A 22,454-nucleotide genomic window follows, 5' to 3' on the forward strand; every position below is an offset into this window, starting at 1 on the left:
GGAAAAAATGTGTTTCATACACTTATTTATGAACTTACATCTGCTTTCATCAGAGTCAATGGTTGGCAAAATTCCAATCAGTAGGAGTGGGTGATAAATTTAGCCATCAAATCAGCTTGCTTCTAAGTAACCCTGAATAAAGGCGAGGCTTCCAGGTCCAAGGACCCGTGTAGAAAAAATTTCTTCAGTAGACATTTATCAGCAATCCGAGCTGAATCAGCTCAGGACAGGACAAAGTGCTCTTGGGTAGCATGATTGTAGTCTTTCCACTTTTTTTTGGGTGTAAATTCCAGGTGTAACACGGTATATTTACAAAGGGTAAAAATAACATACAGCTGTGAAGAAAAACATCTCCAGTTTCATTTCAGACCTGGAGCTGAGGATGAATCACTGCAAAGCTGCACCCTTTACACTGGGCACTCTTTCTGAAAGCTGCTTTTCCACTGCCCCTGCTCCCCGGGTGGTTCAGAAATAAAGCAGACTCACAGAAAGTCCTAAAAAAAGCCTATGCAGACAATCACTCTCTTGTTGTTCTGGGCATTAAAAATAGCATTTTCTAGTCTCTGCTTGCATTTTCAGTTTTGCTTCCTATACCGTAGAAGTGTGTTCCAGCCATTTGAATTAAGCCTTGGTTCGGTGGTATGCGTAAGCACGCGCTCAGTTTGAAGTACCTGAGTAGTCCGGTTGGCTCCCATAGTGCTGCTTACATGCTTGAAGTTAAGCATGGTCTTAGAAGATTTGCTGAAAAAAAAAATTTGCTTGTCCACCCAGCAAGCTAACAGGAAAACCCCTTGACCATCTGCTTCTGGATTTTAATGAAAAGTTATGACTTGGTTATGATCTTCTGGAGGGCTGGAGCACCTGTCCTATGACGAAAGGCTGCGAGAACTGGGCTTGTTCAGCCTGGAGAAGAGGAGGCTCCGAGGAGACCTCATTGCAGCTTTCCAGTATCTGAAGGGGGCCTACAAGGGGACTGGGAGAGGACTTTTTACAAGAGCCTGTAGTGATAGGACAAGGGGTAATGGGTATAAATTGAAATCAGGGAGGTTTAGATTAGACGTCAGGAAGAAATTCTTCACAGAGAGGGTGGTGAGGCACTGGAACAGGTTGCCCAGAGATGTTGTGGATGTCCCATCCCTGGAAGTGTTCAAGGCCAGGCTGGATGTGGCTTTGAGCAACCTGGTCTAGTGCAAGGTGTCCCTGCCCATGGCAGGGGGGTTGGAACTAGATGATCTTTAAGGTCCCTTCCAACCCTAACCATTCTATGATTCTTCCCCACTCCCATCTGTTTATATTCAGATCAGAAAATCAGCTCAGAAGCCCTGTCAGATTGCCAAAAGTCGTGTGCTACTACTGGATCTGTCACATCATTTACTGTTCAGTGTTTACAGCAGTGTTTTTAATGCACCACTGCCCATAGAAGTGGTGTAAGCTAATACTGATGTGATACTTCATGTCAGCAGCAAGACTTTGGTGTCCCTATATCCCAAGCTTCCTTTCACAGAAAAACAAAATAACGTAACTGTGCCAGTTATTCCAAAGGATGCTGCTAGCTCTCTGTTTCCCAAAACCATGCCTAAAAAGTTCAAATGGTTCTTTCTTTTATCATTGTATCATTACTGTCCTTGGGACTTAGGGCACCTGCACAGGTATAAGGGCAGGATTTGGATGAGGTTTCCAAATATATGTGATTTACTATGCAGACTCACTTCTGCATATGTTGTTTGTATTTCTAAAAGTAAATAGAAAAAGCCAACATTTTAGTCACAAGCAGTCATCACAAAAGCTCTTTTTCAACATGCTTGCATCTGAAAGAAGATGTTACTTTGTTTTGCTTAGCTCTGTTTAGACAGAAATAAGCTGCATCCTGGAATTATATTTAGAGGCATGTAGTGGGACAGAAAAGTTAAACCTGAGAGGATAATGCACAAGTATTCTGGTTCTGAGGGGAAAGGCTAAGTTCACCCTCACTCAGTGAAAGGCAAAGCCATGTGCTGACTGTATCTTCCCTTGTGGTTATTATTCAGTCCTGTGGCTGACAAAGCAGTTGTAAGACCTTCACACAAGGCAGATTCCATATGTAATATGTTATGTGGCACCCAAGATATTTTATACCTGAAAAAGGTATGTGAAGCCAACATTTCCCAGGCAACATTCAGGGCCCTGTTCCTTCTCCTAAAGAAGGTGACAGTACCTCTTGAATGGTTTCTGTGGTATACTTTGGTTTTTAAACTGAAAGCCATCAGCAGTTTTGAGGGTTCTTTTAATACATACATTAACACAACATGGTAAAATTAGTAGTAATACTGCATAGAAAAAAACCCTGATATACTTGAAATGTACTTTCAGTATTTAAGACATATATTACATCTTTTCAACTTTCCGGTGCTAGTTATTTATTAAAACACATATGCAAGAATAATAACAGCATTAGTTCCTGACCCATGGTAGCGCTAAGCAGTCAACACCACCGAGTCACTCGGGCACTGCATAAAATACCTGCCACATCCTCTTGACCTATGTTGAGCAGACAGTTCTCCAAACTATATATTATGTTTCTTCTTTTGTCCTCAGACAATCGCAAGACTCTTCTGGGAAGTACATCTATAATGACCATTGGTGGTCTTACAGTGACATTGCTGCCCAACACTTGCAGCAAGAACTGGGATTTACAGACTGGGGAGAGCAAGAGACTCTCGGTGGAACACATCTGGAGGGTCGGAGGCAGATTCTGAAACACGCTTCCAGGGCTCTGGGTCCTTGGAGAGTCTCTTGGCTCTCCAGACAGCAAATTAGTTGGTTTGCAAGGAACCGAAATGAAGCATTGCAACCTGGCTTGTTCCTTGTTTAATAAGACCAGAGTACAGTTTCAGGACTGAAATGTCAGGACTAAAAGAAAGCTTGTTAGTAATGTAGTATCACTAAAGAAACCAAAACCCAACTAACACCCTTCTTCCCTTGCCAAACAGCCTCTTTACATTTAAAGGTATTCCCCATGGCTCTGTTCTTTATTTTGATTTTTGTAACAATTTTTCTCTCGCTGATGAAACACATTGTAGACATTAAATTAAGGGACAAATATGTCTGTGTCTGCCAGAAAGAAAACTGTGATGCAATTAAAATGCCATTAAGGAACCCCCTGTGGGATGTTAAACCTAAAGACTCTATTCAGAAAGCAAAGCCAAAATTAAAGAGGTGTCTGGTTGCATATCCTCTGCAGATTTCCATTTCTTGACTACAGTACCATGGAGACTGTGCTAGGCAGGGGCTGAAAGGTTTTTCCAGTCACGCGTGTGGTATTTTGAATCATGGCTTTGGCAAACATGCCTTTTCTGTGGGCCATACGTAGAAGTGTGTCTACATTACATGACATAAAGTGTGACTGAGTGTGGCCTACGTGAAACAACAACAGCAGTGGAGATGGGAAGCTGTCCAAGCCTTGGACAAGACTTGTCCAAAGCCTGGACAATGACGATTAATAATAGTTTTCCCTCAGAAAAATTTGCGTTAATTGCATCTCTATGTTTGCTGAGTTGTTTGTGAGATGTTTGGAGAGAGAAGTGCAGCTACTTGCAGCCATCAGGCTCAGTAAGCTCATGAACAAACCTACATGCTAGCCCTGTGTCTGGAAATAAATCATTAGTGTTTCTATGTTTGGAGACATATAAGAGCCTGACTCTTTGAAGATAAAAATAAATATGTGGTCCATTGAGGCTGGTCATTTTTTCTGAGGCAACTGAAGGTATCAGCAGAATCATTGTGTGGTCGGTACTGAGTTTTCCAGTGACAGCCCATCCCCAGTGCTTGAGTCTCCTTTTTACCATTTCCTTCAGTTTGATTCTTTGCAGAGGATATTAGTAGGGACTGGAATAATAATAGAAGCACACCTCTCTTCTCTGTCTAGGAATTCTCCTGATGACTGCAGCGTGGCAAAAGGAGGGAAAATGGTTAGCGGCTCAGACAATGTTGGGATGAACTATGGAAACTACATGGAAGAGAAGCACATTCCACCCCCAAATATGACTACCAATGAACGAAGAGTCATTGTGCCAGCAGGTTAGACCCTCTACACAAAAAAATCAAGCAAAGAAATGCATTTCCCCTATGTCTACTAACATTATTTAAGAAGATTTGGACAAAAGTGGCAATGTGATACAGGTGATCAGGAAGAAAAAGCAGTAATTTCCCAGGGTTATTAGGAGAATGAGCTGAGAAATACCATAGTGAAGCCACCTCTTCAACCTGTTCTTCCCATTTCAGCAGCAGAACTGGCTCATTACAGGCACTCAGATCTTATCGGACTTCTCTAGCTCCTTTTGGAGTATTTCACTCTAAAGTGGGCAAGGTGAAGAGCCACTTCCATTTCCTAACTCCATGGACTAGCTGAGTGCAGAGTGTGGGAGAGAGAAAGGATCACTGTACCACATGATATCCCTGCAAATACCAAATGCAGTCCAGCCCTCAGGATGCTAAAAACACAGTAGCTTCTGTGAAATCAAACAGTGCATGAAAAGCATTTATCTAGCTTATCCCCCGAGTTTGGGAAGCATAAAACATTTTAATAGGCAAACTGACAACTCCACTGCAATATAAGAGCACGGTTGAGAAATTTTTGGTTAGTCTTGGCAAGCTTGGTTGCGGGATTCAGCAGTTACTTGAACAAGAAGGCATTCACTCCTGTGTGCCTTGTCCTCCAAACAAACCTCTGCTGGAAGGTTTGTTGTCTCGGTTCGCAAAATAATTAGCATGCCTGTTTCTGAAGTCAAAGAGTTAGACCATCATGACGTATGTGGGTGTTCATAAGCCACTGGATATACACAGCACAGACACAACACCTGAAACCTGCGAACAGAAGGGAATGTTTTGCTGCTAGTTCCTCCCCAGCAGAGATGTGCCTATCTGAAACATTTCTGCTACTGTGATGTTGCTTAATATTCTTACAGTTTTTCAGTTGCTAAGATATGCAAGAGTGCTAACTGTGGCCAGTTTTGCAATCTGTGATTATTTCAGTTATTTGTCAAGATACGTGTGGACAAATATGTTCCGGTGTCCTCTGCAATGGCATTGAGAGTTCTATTATTCTGAAGCACACAAGAGTGATGCACTGAGTAATGAAGCGTCCTGCCAGCTGGAAGCAGACCACACTGAAATTCACATTTGATGTTTGAATGTTCTTCTAAAAGCTTTGTCTTCTTGCTGGTTGGAACTTTTTTTCAGTCTTCTAGTAACCCTTAGCATGGTTAGCTCAGCAAGACCTTTGGGTTTCTTTTTCCCTCACTGTATTCCTGGAGATGTGTTTTGAGGTGGATTTGAGTGACATTCAAGGAAGAAGATGGTCACAGTTACAGCCTTGGTATTTTGAGGTCCCAAGAAGAAATTTATGGGTAAAAATCAGTTGGTTTTGTTTGACTGCCACGTAGGCAGTGTGCAGTTTATGTGGCAATGTTTAGGAATAAAAAAAAAAGCAAAATTCACATTTTCAGCTGTGGTAACTTTCTAGTTATCCTAAATAAGAAGCATTTAAAAATTATAGGCATAAGCAAAATGTTTTGGTAAACTTCCTGGTGCTTGATTGTTTATTTCAAACCAAACGGAATGTAGTTGTTGGAGTTCTCTGCTGTAAGTGTGTGTGATCTTATCCAGACCCTGGGTTTACCAACAGACTTGCATCCCTCTAATTTGCTACGTACTTCATACCAGATGGAGGGGTTCTTTTAAGTGCTTTTGGTGCACCTCAGAGAACAGAGGAACTCTCTGAAGCTCCAGAAGATTAAATATTCTGGCTTGCAAGGGTTTAAAATGCCAAGACAAACATCAGAAAGGGGGAGGCACTAATGGGTGAAGGATCAGGACTGATGAACAGCATGACACTGAATAGTTCCTAGCCTATGGAAAGAGGCTCCCACCTCTTTCAGACCAACCTGAACAACAGTCAGAAGAGAAGGAATGGCACTGAAGTCAAGCTACAGGCAGGCTATTTAGGCTGTCATTCAGGTCCCAGCCCCTCTACACACTTTCATGTGATGCACTACAGCCATTTGACCTCTGTGTGCTCCATTCTTAGTCTTCAGGGTATCACAGAATCAGAGCCATTTAGGTTGGAAAGGCACAAACTCCCAAGGGCTTTGTTTCCCCTTTTCTTTAATCTTTTCTCTGCAAAAAGTATATATTCTTCATGGTAGGAAGGTCTTCTATTATGAGGATGTGCACTGCATGTCCTTAGGCACCTTCATGTTGATGGGTGCTTACTGTAACTCAAGAATAGGGAAAAGCAGAATGGAAGAAAAATAGAAAAGGGAGATTTTAGAGGCCAAAAAGAACTGTAAGTTAAAATCAAGGTTTCATTCAAAAGCACAAGGTACTTGGCCTTATGTTTTGCTAAAAATCTGTTAGGATTTTTCCAGATGGTTGCCAGTACTTCAGATAGTAAGTAAAAACCCATGCAGGTGTGGCAAAGTACACCAATACAACACAGCAGTCTAGGAAAAGAAGTGCAGAATATTTTAATGTAGCCCACTCTATTTTATGAAATAGCTAGCCAAATCCATGATTGCTTAGTTAGCCTATGCCCAAGAAACAGTACTTCCGACTTGTGTGGAAATTTCATTTGAATGAAGATACACATTCAACAGAGAGCTTTGAAACTCTCAGGTACAAGTCGCAGTGCTGTTAGCGGGCTCTCTTAAATAGTTTCCGGAAGGGTGTTTTCTGCATGAGGACAGGAGCCTATGTTGATCTGTGGATAATAACGGATAAAGATAACAACAAAAGAATTGAAGAAGGAGCTCAACAGCAGAGGGTTTGTTGTTAATAATCAGAGCTCACAGCTCTTACCTAATATTTTTTCACAGACAATTACTGTCTTTGCACTCAACAGGCCAAATTAATTCCTCATGTATCTCCAGCAGTCAGTAAACAGGGGATTAAGGTCACTCCAGTCTGACTGTGTTCTACATTTATTTTGTAATGGTCCAGGCATCAGCACTCTCCCTTCTCTGCCTAATTTTGTGCTTTGTGATGCCACCAGATCCTACGTTATGGAGCACAGACCACGTACGTCAATGGCTGGAATGGGCGGTGAAGGAATATGGACTCCCAGACGTGGACATCTTGTTGTTCCAGAACATCGACGGGAAGGAGCTGTGTAAAATGACCAAAGATGACTTCCAGAGACTCACCCCAAGCTATAATGCAGATATCCTCCTGTCACACCTACACTACCTCAGAGAGAGTAAGCTAGTTTTCTGTCATTATGGTAGTGGCTACAATCAATCTGTGGTTGGTATCAGTCTCAGATGTAATGGTGTGGATATGCTCAGCTGGGTTTTCAAATGCCTGTTGCAAGTGTTGGGGTTCCTAAGAACATATTAGAGAGCCTGATCCAAAGCTTCTTGAGTTTGATGGAAAGATTCCCATCAATTTCAGCTGGCTTTCACTCATGTTCATCAAAGAAAAGAGTTAGGGAATATTTCTAAATGTCCATCTCAGAGAAAAGTCCAAACAAACTCAGAATAGTTATCAGCATACTGTAGGAAAAAAATCATGTGGGAATCAGTGCTAAATGCTATGTTTTTTCTGGTCACATACTCATTTCTTTCCATTTTAACAATAAGAATGCTAAACTAGAATGCAAACATTGATTCATAAAGCGAATTCCAGGCATGATTCTAAGGACTGACAGCAGTTTGCTCTAGTCTGAATAGGATCAGGAAGATTCCACAGCATTGAAGTTCTGTAAATTCATGGAAAAAAAGAAAGTCCCTGAAGTACATATGCAAATTACTCACGGTGCATGGCTAGCATTTCAAAGGGAAAGAAGGGACTAGTGAATTCCTGGCTTGAGGGATTTCATCTAAGCCTGAGAAAATTTTACAGGTTTGCCTCAGTTTCAAGAAGTTAAAGCGAACATGGTTTTTAAAGAAAGAAAACCAACAAGGATTGCAACACCAGTGCGGTGCAGTCTTCTCCACACGCACGCTATCAATAATCAGTCAGAAATACTATGCATTCATGATGATGAATAAATGAATGCCCTAGTTTAAGCTGTAGCACACACGCCTCCCTCCAAACTGCAGACTGAAACTGACTGTCGGTAGATTCGCATTCAAACAATCCTGTCAGGGGAAAATATGGTTTAAAAAGATAATTCACAATTTTTTTTTCATTTTGGTGTTGCTTTTTGTTTTGTTTTGTAGCTCCTCTTCCACATTTGACTTCAGATGATGTTGATAAGGCCTTACAAAACTCTCCACGGTTAATGCATGCTAGAAACACAGGTAATGCTGGCACTGCTCCCGTTGCTATAGGTCATCTTCTAATAGCATAGGATTCCTTTTTATGGGTTGCTTGCTAAAAATGGAAATGTTAAATCAGGAGGGAGACAAGCATATCCTCTGCTTGCTCTGTGTGTGAGTTTTATGCACAGACACACAGAAAAAAGGTGAGATCATGTAGGGCCAGATGGTGCAGAAATGATCTCCTCACTGGTAATTTCTTGTGTCCTACAAGAGAATGAGGTCCCTGACACATGATAAACTGCAAGTTCGGGCCTTTGTCTCTGAGGCCCTTTCTTCTCATTCTGTCTCATTGTATCATCATATCTACTCCGTGGGTCCCTAAAAGGTTGGTGGAGCTCAAAAGTGCTTCAGGGCTTGCCAAAGTGCTGTGGGCTCTGGTGAACGGGGACTGTCTCCCCTCCCATGCAGTATATATCGTATATTTCAATAAAATTTCTGTTTAGGTAGTTAGCTTATCTCATTTGTCAGCTATCTGGGACTTGATCTTGAAATGCCACAAAGTTTCATGTTGTAATCTCCACTAAGTCTGATCTGTATGTAAAATGATTTGTTTTAATATTCACTCTTCCATTAATTTGGCCCAGAAAAGTATTGAGTGTAGGTAGGAGAACAATACAATACATGCCTCAAAAGCATCTGTCTTTCAGGATGTGACTTAAAAAGTGTATGAAAATAATTTAAAATAAATTTTAACTTGTTCTAGCAGTTGTGCAGCAGATGATGGCATGGAATTGTACATGCAGTATGGTATGCATACTGATTAAATATGTTTGGAATATTGCATGATCATGCCTGAGGGTATTAGTTGCTTACAGTGACCAGAAATAACAATTTTTTATGAGAAATGAAAAAGATAATACAAAGGATAATGCCATAGGGAAAAAAAAAAAAAAGGAAAACAAATCAAACAAAAAATAATTCTAAAAAAACTTCAATTATGATGGCTCTTTTGTGTTTCATTTAGTTTTTCACTGTGGTAAATAGCAGTGCTTTTCCTAGTAAAATTTACTAGATTAGAAGATCTCTCCCTGAGATTAGATGTTTGCCTCTTGAAATAAAGTCCCACTGTGGGCTGTAGGCCTGCTGCAAACCCCACCAAAAGCAACGGAATTTTTTCCATTTGCTTTAATGAGGTTTGGAACAAGCCTTAAGCCCTTTTAAAAGATAGATGGACTCAATGGTCTTTTCCATCTCTGGCTTTATCCATTTTAATTTGCCAAGCAGTTTCCACATACATAATGAAGTGTTGTTCAGCAGTTCTATGTGTTATCTTTTTCTGTATGTGTGCACTGACAATGATATTTTAAAATTCATTTCACCAAAATTAGATTGTCTGCATTTCTGTCATTGGGAGTGTGAATAATATCATGCTGATTATCATCACAAGGAAAATGAGTTGTTCTGTTGGCATAAGAACTTTGGAGTGAGATTTTCAAAGGACTCCAAAGAGGGAGACAAGTTCTTCTTGAAGTCAGCAGTAATTGCACAAATCCTTATGACACTTTTCATGTTCCTAGAGGTGGTCATTAGAAGTCTCTGGATGCAGTTAGGGGAATTTCAGTGCTTGAGATGAGTGAGATACCATTTTCTATATAAAGCTCAATATTTTAAATTTTTTTCACTCTGTGAAGTGAATGAGGTTTCTGAGGGTCTGACCCAAAGCCAACCAAGGACTGTGAGAAGACTCCCATGGACACCAATAGGCTTTGGCCCAGGCCTACAGTCTGTGTTTGGGAAGTGCAGGCGCTAATGAAGAGAAGACAAAGAAGTTTTGTTTTAGAAGATGTGCAACCACCTGCCCAGCTGAAGGTGATGGTGGTGAAGGTAGAAGGATTTCCTGAACTGGACTGTTTCTTCTCTTCCTCCCATGGATTTTTCACAGACTTATCCAGTAAATTGAATGGATTTACACAGATGCAAAGGCTATTGGAATTAACTTATATATAAAACTTTTTTATATAACAGTCTTAAGATGCAAGTTAGTTATTCATAGTCTACATTCAGATAAACTACAAGAGGGAAGATATTAGTGGACTTAGGAACTGTGAAAATGAATCTTTAGGTGTTATGTCTTCTTTCTCTTTAGGAGGTGCCACTTTTATTTTTCCAAATACATCCGTTTATCCAGAAGCAACACAAAGAATTACAACCAGGCCAGGTATGAACAATGACCATCTTTCGTGTGCTGTGATCTTCTTAATTTCATCTCTCAAAGTATCTCATGCTTTTTCTCCTTCAACTCTCTTTTCATAAATATTGGGCTATATTTTGAATACACACATGTATTATATACATATAAATTATATATGTGTGATATATTTTATATATGCGTGTGTATACGTTGTTGTGCAGAGTGTGATTATTAAATAGAGTAGTTTAATAGGTCTGTTTCTTCCACATATCTCTGTCTTTGAACCAATGCTATCTAGTGTTTAAAGTACCAGAGAATCAGGAGACCTGGGCTCTATTCACTGTTTCTGTTGCATTGTCCCAGCGCAGTCACTTTTCAATGTGTTTCAGCTCTCTGTCTGTAAAATGAGGCAAGAATACCCTCTTTTATAATGCTATTTGAAGTGTATGGGGGAAAAAGTACTCTAAAAATGCAGGGTACATCTTTCTCCTGCTATCTATTTTTTATTTATGTTTGAGGCAAATAAACCCCATGACATCTGATTGTGAGTTTAAGAGACTAAATAAATAATATCAAAACATAAGAAAGTTCTTATTGCTGAAAAGTTTCAAGGCCATGAAAGTATTGTGGGTGTGCTGTTTTGTGAAAGGCTAAAGGGAATAATTAAAGAAGATGAGGATATTGCTGTGAAGCCAGAAGTTTTCTTTACACCACCCTTCACCACTAAAGACGCTGGAAAAATGCGTAATCTGGACATTTGCTATTCCAATAATAAGCGCAAAATACTGTGAGACATCAGGAGGATTTGCAGCAAAATAGTAAATTTAAAGGAAGTCCATTACTGAGCCACGGGCATACATCCAAGTGTTCTGAAGGGTCATAGACTTGAATTGACTGTGCTCTTGTGAAAAGATACATTCTCTCATTAAAACCAGATTTTTTTGATAACAAATATTTTAGCTATCTTTTATCAGTGTTCTGGGATATATATATATATATATATATGGGCTCTTCAGGACAGTACACATAAGTAACCATTTTATATACACTTGTATATATGTTTGTTAATTGATAATTAGAAAGGTAGATAGGGAAACAGCTACCAGACCATTCTAGGAAAACAAACTCTTCTGCTAGATTTATTTGTCTGTAATAATACTGTAGTGAACAAAAATGAAAAATTTGATCCAATGTATACATTTGGCATTTGGCTTTCATAGGGTATTTCCCAAAGGCCTCCTAACTATTTACAATAAAAGTTCGATCAGCATAGCATCAGAAACAAAATATTTTAAGAAATCAAGAAGTGGCTAATTAATCTGTTACCAAGACTAAGTAAGCGACATCTTAAGTCATAGGTGCTTTAGCATTGTCTGCTATGATCTACAGTTATTAATAATTGGAAAAAGGACACAATAGAATTTGATATAAAACTTAGAGATGACAGACGATTTTGTCGTTACTGACAAACAAAGATTCCTCTAAAGAATTCCTGTACAGGCATTGACAAACTGTCAGTGTTAACAGCTGAAAATACAAGTTGATAAATGTAGTATAAGAAACAAGTTATTTGCCTATCTTACTGATTACAGATTAATCCTCTTCACTCGTAAAAGAAGAATGCCTTAACACAGGCATCTTCATTTATGGCACAATGAAAGCCACTGCTCCAGTTGCCGGCCAAAGTGAAAAAAAAGTAGACAGATGAAGAATCACAGTGGAGGATCATATGGGAGATCTGACTGTGCCATTAAATAAATCAGTATTGTGGCCTTGTTCGGAAAGCTCTGTGATTCATCCCGTATTAAAAAGTTTGTTTGCAGAATTAGAAGGTGCTTAGGACAAGCCATGGGAATATGGAAAGTCTTTTGGGCCTGTTGAAAGATACCAAAGTTTGAAATTATTCAGCTCAGGATCTGAAGATGAAGAAAAATTATATAATTACCAACATAAAGAATGTCACAGAGTATCTGCTTGGTCTCAGTATTAGGAGAAATTATATTATAAAAAAGAGTGAGACATTTTCATGAAACATTAAAGCAGACTGTGGCTGTTGTGGTCACCGGTTATTGTAGCACCCAGGAGCTTTGAATGGCATGGAGGGATCAGGACATGAATAGGGATAAGAAGACAAAGCATAGCTATAGAAACAGTTACCAACTGCAATGCAAAGCTGTATGCCTGAAGCTCTCAGTAGTTTCCAAGGAATATGAACAAGTAACATAAGACTAGAGGGGCCTGGGTATCCTGCAAGAAATAACCATGCCAATTGAGAGGATTTCAGGCAAAGGATAGAATGAATTTGTGAAAGAATACTATTTTATGGGTATGTTTCCACTGGATGTACTGGATTTTTTCATCACATGAGAATTTCTATGATTTCAGCATTTGTTTCATCCTGATGTGATGGAAACACAAAATACTAGTTTTCTCTGAAGTAAAAGGTTCTAAAAAAAACACATCTCAGACGTGGTGAAGTCATTCACTTCAGCATTTTTATCCAAATCACATGTACCATGACACAAAACAAAATGCTTTATGTAAACATTAAAAGTATCTTCCTGTGCTGGTACAATTCCTTGTGGGACTTGTAGTTTGGATAAAGTGTGTCTCTATTCTTCTGTGTATCCTGAATAAACATTTCCTACAACAAACTATCATATGATTTTAAAGGTATTATTTTATCTTTTACAATTGAAAGTTGGCAAATATCTTTAAAATTGGGCTTTTCATTCTGAAAGAAAGAAATATTTTTTTCAGCATTTCCGTTTTCTCTCAAGAAACTATTTTGTTGGCTTATTCCACGTCTTTCCCTTTAGTTAAATGTCACATTTCAACTAGACTGCAAAAAGAATCTTTTCCATAACGAAGCTCCCTTCAAGTGAGAGCAGTAGCAGACCCTGGGGACGATCACTTGATGACATGAAAAAGGTCAAAAATGAGAAGGGGAGGGGGGATAATTAATGTTAAGTGGGAATTGGCAAAATCCTGGGATGTAAAACCTGGATAAAGTAATTAAGCAGTGCCATTGTTAAGGCACTACAATAGAAAATAGGAAATGAGCAGGACTTGTAATGAACTGCAATGACAAAGGCGTATTTCTTCAGTCACCTTTACAACAGAACATGAGGTTTCACCAAGCTGAAAGCAATACAGTGAAGGGATCAGGAGCTCAGGGAGACCTAATAGCGGTTTGTCTACATGTGTCATCGAACAGAAGCATTCTCTTCAGAGATCTGTCCAAGATAAGGACATGTTGTACTAACATCTCATGAGTAAGAACAGATCTGCTTATCTAGAATAGCAACATGTTTATCAAGGCACAATACTGAACTAAGAATGAAGTTAGAATTTTGTGCTATTTCAAGAAAGGCTGATAACTGGATTTTTCTTTTAAAGGAGAGGGCGTAGTCAGAAAAGCGTCTTGTGATGTGTTGAGTTAAAAGGCAAAACAGTTTTCTCACAGTACTAAATTTGTACCAAATATATTTTAAGGCTACAAGTGCCACCAGGTACAAGCACACAACATCACACAGCCCTCTCCGTGTACAGATACCTAATAATTTGGACAAATAGGAGAGGGAGAGGTGAGGCGAGGCAAGGAGAGGAATGTATTGTGGGATGAGTTGCACAGCCTGATGGCAAGCATATACCTTCGATGTGATCTTTTTCTCCTATTTGTCTGCAGTCTTTCTGGGCCGGGAATAGAAGAACTGCAGGAAAAATATAGGTTCCTTATGTCACCAGAACCTCCCTGGCAAGGCTGCCATGGGGGTAGAGATCTGGCGATACAAGGCTGGCCTGGACAAGATGCAAGCAGCCCATGGCTGAGCCCTTCTGTACAGACAGAACTCAGGAACCACAGGAAACACAACCAGAGTCTGTCTCACTTTTTTTTGCCAGATGACAAAGTCCCCAAGCTATGAGGTGTCTCTAACTACAACAATTAATAGCAGTGTTGATCCCTACCTCGTCAGGACATCTGCATGTTACAGTGATTCACCCGCACGCCAGTATTCTGCTCAGAGATGACTACTTGTGCAATTCACATTACTACATCTGAGTTTCTGACGGACAAGACTGTGGAATAGTTCTCAAGAAATCAGGCATAAAAAGACAATATTTATTCACATGTGATACAAAGATAAATTTCATATCTCAGTAAAAGCAAAGTTTTTGAAGTGTAAGATTCCGCAAGACGACAGTGCTGGTAGTGCCAGTCTGCTCCTGAAGCCAAACAGACTAAATAAATTAAAGGCAATTTGGTTGTGAATTTCACATTACACTTTATTTCCATTCCATACTTTTGCTCACAGTGGTTGGAAATGGGCAGAGATACATCTGTTTTGCACACAGCCAGTCTGTGAATGTTTCTTTACTTCCTAGCTGGTTTCATTTCCAAACATAATTTCTAAAATAATGCACAAGCGCTGTTAAGAATCAAGTCATCTGCACAAGCTTAGTTCTACCAGGTGGATACTGCTACCTTCCTGAGATCCTGGGCAGGCTACGTAACTCTGTGATTTTGGCAGCAATTTTAGATAGTGTGTTAAAGCCAGCCATTGAAAAGCACAGGTAACTGCAAAAGATTCTAAAGGGTAAACCAAATATTTGAATTTTCTACATATACTTTTTGAAGAAAGCTTTTATGTTTTGGTTTCTTCTTTTTTTATGTGCTAAAAAATGCTAAATTTTATATGCTAAAGCATTGAGATGAAATAGAATTAATGAGTAAATTAAAGACAAATGAAAATTTAGATGCATGTTAAAGAGCTTGTCCCAAGAAGCAGAAAGGAATATTTAAATAGATGAAGCAGGAAAAAAGCTATCCACTTTTTGGAAGAAATATAATATGTATACATACAGATGTTTAACATTTAAGCATGTTCATTGTTTTCACATGTTACGTTTCATCTGTGAGGATACTGGAGTGTGGAAGGGAAGGTGAAGGAAAAAGAATTATTAATAGTTTGAAATGACTAGTAGAAGAGAAAGAAGTGAGATTGGCAAGTGCAGCAATCAGTTATCCCAAAATGTTGGATTCAGAATGATGAGAGTGAGACCAAAGAATACACCTGAGGAATAGAGCACTTGCAAGCATGAGGAGCAGTATCACAGGGAGAGCGTAACAAAGTGCGTGATGGCAGTGAGAGCCAGTGCAAGCACAAACATACAGCAGTGGTTTCAAGGTATTTCCAACAGACAAAACCAAGACTTCATTGTCTCACTTATCTCTGACTATGAGCAGGTAGCAGAAAAGGAAACACTCAAATTCAACCTATAAGGTTTGCTCAATCTTAAGGGAGGACAGCAACAGATTAACAAAGAATGACACATGAAATCAACTAAAGTCTATCTTCTTAAAATACTGTGGCATGCTGAGATTGGGAGAGAATGAATGGTACACAGTGTATGCTTAATCTGAACTCTGACTTCTTGGGGGACTTTCCTGCAAGACTCTAGCATAAACTGTCCATGATATGCAGTGTATGTCATTCCATGGTGTCCTGGGCTGAAGGAGGAGACCAAAGATTGTACTCTGAGCTTTTGGAAATGATGGACTCTATATTCTACCAGGTATGTCAGTGCAGTTCAGACATCTAACAAGAACAGGCACCTCTAAAGAGAAATGCAGAGAGCAGTGTAGTACTGCTATTTTTAGAGACAATAAGGACAAAAAAGGTTTTAACAGGGACTGTCCTTCTTATTTCAATATTTTTTCCAATCCAGTCGGTCCCCTAAAGATGTGCCCCTTATGGACATAAACACTTTATGCCATATCTGCATGAATCAATATATTTTTCCTTCACAGATTTGCCTTATGAGCAAGCCAGGAGATCAGCATGGACGAGTCACACCCACCCCAGTCCTCAGACAAAAGGTAAAAAATATCTGCATATATCTAACCTGTGGGCCTAATGCACATGTGGTGCAACCTGCTTAGACTCTGAAGTGAACTGATAAGAGCTACCTCAGCATTCAGCTCTGGAGTATTTTAATCTGTGACTTGACTGGAAAGCCTGTTAGCTGTGAGTAGGCAATACTGGTTGGAGTCACTGGGGCAGCCACATCTTTCCTTGAACTCAGGCTTCATCAGTTCCATGGCTGTGCAGTCTTATAAAGCTAAATCCTACTGTAACCGTCATCGAGTGGTGAGCAGCAAGAGTCCCAGGCCTGTGATCTACCACAGGTTTGGTGACCATCTTCCAAACTGTAAAAATAACTACCTGGGTTTTTCCATTTCCAGCTACTCAGCCATCATCCTCAACAGTTCCCAAAACAGAAGACCAACGTCCTCAGTTAGGTGGGTGTCATTTTGTTTGAATTATGCCTGGGTGTGACGGGGTTTGTTGAACATGATGAGGACAGCTCTTGCCTACTAACCAGGAGCAAATAGCACCATCTGATTCAGACCACTAGTGAGATCTCCAGCTGGTGACCACTAATTCACCAGATGTGTAAATTGGAAGGACTCTCAAGTTATTGGGAAACTGAGTAGAAAGTGGAAGTTTATGAGTTTGTAGAGTAGTGCTTTTGCAAAATGAGTGCATTTTGTGTTTTCAGAGGAACTAATCCATGGCGTAGGACCTGATCATCTCTTACTGTGAATTCAGCTGTGTTTTGGACAGGTAGCTAGAAAGCACTACAGAGATTCTGAGCCAGTTACGGCTTTCGTTAACAGCAAAAGGGTAGATGTAGGAAATAGAAGAGATTGGAGGATATTCTCAGCTCAGAAGACTCTGAGCCTGTTTTTATCACATGGATTCCAAATCATTATTCTGGTTTTTGTTATAGCTAAATAAGACTGTGCGCATGGTTACATCTCATTAACTCACACGCATGCTGCCTGGGAAGTATTATACTGCATTTTGCTGAAATAACGGTTTATCTAATCAGGCCTTCCAACCATGAGAATCTTTTGAGAAGTATACTGATGATTTATGTAAGTCCTTAGGCCTGTTTAATAGCTGTGTGTGAGCTGCACAGATTATTTCACTGTATAAGGAATGTAACCTGATTATCTCCTTGGCTGTAAGACTGGCGGCCGTTTGAGAGCAGCTGTCTGGAGATGAGGCAGCCCAGCGACAGGGTCGTTCACCAAGGGGCTCCAGGCTGTGTGTGCAGCCCATTACTTGGGTTTTTGTACTTCTGTAACAGCCTTCCCTTTTTCCTGTTGAACTTCAGTTCAGGACAAAATAAGGTTTCATTTCCAAAGGGAGTCCCTTGAGGAAAACATTGAGATGCTATGGGCATGGTACAGCTGACATGGACTTTTCTGAAAACCCTGGTTGCGAGGTTACTTCAGGGGATCCCTCTCTGGACTCGAGTGATGAAGAAGAATCAACCCAGCCACATTATCTGGGTTCAGCCATGCACTCTCAGCATCACTCTCTTTTGGCACAGAAAGAGTTAGCAGTGGTGTGGGGAAAACAAATGTGGCCTCGCCAAAGGAGACACCACTGTCCTTTGCAAAGGGGACTCTCACCCCATTACCTGTCCGTGCCTGTGGGCCCTGGTGTGCTGCAGTGGTCGATAGTACCCAAGGGTGCCTGCACATCTGTGTACTTTATTTAAGTAGGAATCAGAATACTTCTGGGCCAAATTTACAGTATGTGTGAATATGTGCTTGTGCACACTAATAAAGTACAAAAGGCAAATGTGTATCCTTGCAGTTGTTTACTTACACACCCATTTTAAGGGAAAAAATGCAAATACTGTGATGCAGAGAAAGGAACCACTTTCCCCAGTGTTGTACTTTCTTTCCCATCAGGCAGTACACACTGTCCCTTACAAGGTTAAAAAATAACACGTAAAATATTTGACATCACTGTTACAGGATTTTAAATTTTTCTTTCACAATTTTGTAGATCCGTATCAGATTCTTGGACCGACCAGCAGCCGACTTGCAAATCCAGGTGAGAAGGGATTTTGCTGATTTAGGAGGATTTCCCTTCACTGCTAGTGTCCCCAGTTCAGCTTTAAGGCTAGACCTGAAAGGTGATGTGACTGATTTCACCACTCTTCAGTATGACTCAGTGGGAGCTAGTGATACCTGATGAGTTGCAGGATTAGGTTTCTGAATTACACAGGTGTGGGACTGAGGTCACAGATTAAGACACATAAACTCCTGTATCTTAATGTAGGCATCTACACATGAGCTAGGTGTCCTATTTCCCATGATATTTGTTAGAGGTGGAGTTAATACAGCTCTCCATAGAGAGCTGTTCAGATCATCCTAGAGTAGATGGTTACATACAGTCAGTCAAATACCTCATGAAAGGTATTTGAGCTCCTTATATCAATAGGAGTTCACTTCAGTTGCCTAATCAGGGATTTTATTAAGTGCTGTAAGATACCCCATCTGGCATCCATGTACTCCTATAGAAGGGCATGAGTCGCTTACTGGTCTGCATCGTATGTGTCCCAGGTTCTGTTAATCTATGGTACAATGCCATATTGACCTTGACAAATAAAATGTTTTGGGATGAATAACCCAAACCAGAAAAAATATATAGGGAAAGTACAGGAAATCATACTCTATTTGCAAAGAATAATTGGATTAAACACCTCAAAAATGTCCTTCCATTTTAAAAAGAAGGCAGTGGGGCTCGTTGTGGACAGGAGCTTGTAGCATAGTTTAGCTAAAGACGAGGAACCTTCTTGGTGAGTCAGTAGCACTGATTGTGAGCCTTGCAGATTTCACTGTTGCTGCTCTGAGTGCGCAGGACACACTGTGGCCGTACACAGCCGTCATCACCACCATAATCTGCCACAATGGATTGGCATTGTATGTGCCACTTCCTGTTTCCCTTGCTCTGACAGCCACTGGGCACAGTGTTCCTCGTTCCACACTGCAAGTCTCCTCCAGCCCCAGTGACATAATTTCTTCTTGCAATGATTCTATGGCTTTTCAAGGCATGAAATTGCCAATCCATTTTCTTTCACTTCATCCCAAATGAGATCAAGCACAGTTCTAGGTTAGCTTGCTTTCTAAACAATTTTGCACAGCATAGGAAAGCAATTAAGTATTAAGAATAGGATTTTCCAAATGGCCTAAGGCGATGGATTTCCAGGTGACACTGATCTTAAAGGGAAGTGGGTGCCTACCTTCCTTTAATTTGTTCATAAACCCTGCCTTTTGCCATTTTGTCAAGCATCTATTTGGTAGCCTTCATTACTGTGGAAGACACTAACATGATTTGGTTGGGGACACTTTTTAAACATTTGTATATGGAATTCTTAGACACCATCATTCCTGTGCTTTAACATGTTTTGTGTGTTTATAAATTGGTGGAATTACTCTCTCATTAAAAGGAAATTGACAGCAACCATTTATTTTCATAGGACTATATATTACATTTGGAAGGCAAGTGTTTATGTTAGAACATATGTTGGATTGCTTATTCAAAAATTTGTGTTTTGTCCAGTGCTGAACTGTTTATTGATTTTCAAAGCCTAATCCTCTTGTTATGTTTCATGTACTAAAACTTGCATGCCTTGCTCATACCATGGATTCTTGTGTTTGTTTGTTTACTTAATGCATGTTAATGGAACAGAAGAAATTCATTAAGGACAGTTTGGATAAATATCATTTAAACGACTATGGGTTTCAGTTGCACTGAAGTATAAACTGCTAATGGATTTCAGATGCTACTCTGGCTTGATATTGTAATTCGCTACTATAAGCTTTCTAAAGAAAAGCTTGTTTATTATACCCACATATCTGGTTTGGGGAAAAAAAAGAAAAAAGCAACCCAACCAATTCCTGGTCAGAGATGTACTTAGAAGTTAGCACATACAGGCTGGTTGGCAAATTCTGCTGACATTGTGCTTGTGAAACAGATTGCCTTGCAAGCTGCTTCAGCTGTATTTTGCATCATTTCAGTGCTGCTTTATTAAGAAACGCTAACCTTTTAACATGAATATCAGTGGCAAGGCCCTTTGAAATCTACTTTCAGTCGCATAAAATGGTCAAATTTTGTTCCCGTAACTCTGGGCAACACGCCTCTGCAAAGTTGACAGCAGACTAATTATTTTCTTTTTAAGATTAAATTGGCAGAAGGAGTGAGAAAAAAACCATCAACTTTTAAAGTCTTAACTTCAGTAATGTTTTAAACCTGTTTGTCCCAGAACAATGACAAGGATGTATTTTATGGACCTTTACACTGTTCTTGCAAATGTTTTGCCCCATGGTTGTATGCAGCACAACAGCAAGCTAATAAGTTTCCGTTATGCGTTTCCCCAAATGCTGCACATGGATGATACGGTTTGGCACAAGCCCAGCTTTCTCTGAACTTCTCCATTTTCATGTAGGCTTATTCCATAGCAGAGAACATTGAGTTGCAACATAATGCTGTGAGAACAAGCAAAATGTTACGCAAGTGAAAGCTGTTTGTCCTGAACTTTAGAGATTAGTTTCCTAAATGAGCGCTGTATTATTTCCCCATCAATTGTCTACGCTGAATGACATTAGGTAACTATTAAATCTCCATGTAATGGCAGTCTGCCACTCAGATGAGGGAAAACATGACACATTACCATTATCTCTGCTCTGTAGGATTTCATGAGACAGGGCTGGGAGAAAGGGGACTAGTTAAGAGCAAGAAGTAGGAACCAACATTGCAACATTTCCTAATAGGGTCCTGTGCGAGAGATTGGAAGAATTGATGTCTTAACATTATTAGTCACAAGTCCTGACATTTGCATTTCGTTTCTTCCCGCAGGGAGTGGGCAGATACAGCTATGGCAGTTCCTGCTGGAGCTCCTCTCGGACAGCTCTAACTCCAACTGCATCACCTGGGAGGGCACCAACGGGGAGTTCAAGATGACCGACCCCGACGAAGTGGCTCGGCGCTGGGGGGAGCGGAAAAGCAAACCTAACATGAACTATGACAAACTCAGCCGTGCGCTTCGCTACTACTATGATAAAAATATTATGACTAAGGTTCATGGTAAGCGCTACGCCTACAAGTTTGATTTCCATGGAATCGCTCAGGCTCTCCAGCCTCACCCCCCAGAGTCGTCCATGTACAAATACCCCTCAGACCTCCCCTACATGAGCTCCTACCATGCGCACCCTCAGAAGATGAACTTTGTAGCTCCCCACCCCCCTGCTTTGCCTGTAACATCATCCAGCTTTTTCGCTGCCCCTAATCCGTACTGGAATTCACCGACTGGAGGTATCTACCCCAATACCAGGCTGCCAGCTGCTCACATGCCTTCTCATCTTGGCACCTACTACTAAGTGAGGAAAGAAGGTAACACCAGAAAAAGCAAACAAGGACACTTTCACCGGGATACAGTCCCTGATGAATTACAATGAACTCTGTCGGAGTACATGAATTAAAAGTGCCTAAAGAGACAAGTGAAGGTTTGGCTGGGAAAATAACACATTGAAAATAGAGGTCAAAAAGACTCTTTGTAGTAGGGATTTAAAGGAGATACTAAAGAATTATTAAGATACTAAACTGTAATGTATATGGGCATCGACTCTGTGGACCAAACAACAATAGACTATTGTAGGTAAAAGCATGAAATGATAAGGAAAACCTACGAAAGCTGGTGGTCTTAAAAACTTGATAAGCTTATGTGTAAAGTTTGATATCTTGCTAATGCAAAACTGGGACTATACTACAGCAATATAAGGATAAGTCTATAGTGACCTAACATACAATATATGAATCATTACAAAAGGGGGGGGTAAAAGGGGGAGGGGGAAAGGAAAGAAAAAACTCTACCTGTATTTAAAAGACAGAAACATATCAACAAACAAGACTGGTTTAGTGTGGAAGCTGATTTGGAATATAACAGCATTGTCTAAGTTAAAATCAAATGCGTTCCATTCATCAGAGTGTTATCAGCTACTCAAACTGTGAAGACAACCCAAACTTTACGATTCCTTGACAGTATTACAGGAACCCTGAGCCAAACATTGGAAATCGGAATGTGTTGAAGGACAAGTGTATGATCGTAGATCAGAGGCCTGCACCTGACAGAGGAAGCAGGAAGGAGAAGGAGAAGGACAA

The 22,454-nt window shown here is 40.2% G+C and overlaps 1 protein-coding gene across 4 annotated transcripts in view; it reads left to right on the forward strand.

Annotated features, from left to right (window-relative positions):
- ERG (v-ets avian erythroblastosis virus E26 oncogene homolog) overlaps window positions 1-22,048 on the forward strand; it is a 62,747-nt gene extending 40,699 nt beyond the window's left edge. For 2 of the 4 annotated variants that reach the window (XM_010156264.1, XM_010156266.1), the window contains 8 exons: window positions 3,905-4,056; window positions 7,028-7,231; window positions 8,196-8,276; window positions 10,384-10,455; window positions 16,241-16,309; window positions 16,676-16,732; window positions 18,297-18,344; window positions 21,153-22,048. In XM_010156264.1, coding sequence (XP_010154566.1) covers window positions 3,905-4,056; window positions 7,028-7,231; window positions 8,196-8,276; window positions 10,384-10,455; window positions 16,241-16,309; window positions 16,676-16,732; window positions 18,297-18,344; window positions 21,153-21,673 — 1,204 coding nt within the window. In that variant the 3' untranslated portion in view covers window positions 21,674-22,048. The remainder of the gene's footprint in view (window positions 1-3,904; window positions 4,057-7,027; window positions 7,232-8,195; window positions 8,277-10,383; window positions 10,456-16,240; window positions 16,310-16,675; window positions 16,733-18,296; window positions 18,345-21,152) is intronic. The other 2 variants (XM_010156265.1, XM_010156267.1) reach the window with 2 other exon arrangements.
- Window positions 22,049-22,454: the final 406 nt, after the last annotated feature.

The sequence above is a fragment of the Eurypyga helias genome, unplaced genomic scaffold, assembly GCF_000690775.1.
Source record: "Eurypyga helias isolate BGI_N326 unplaced genomic scaffold, ASM69077v1 scaffold18457, whole genome shotgun sequence".
Classification (NCBI taxonomy): Eukaryota; Metazoa; Chordata; class Aves; order Eurypygiformes; family Eurypygidae; genus Eurypyga; species Eurypyga helias.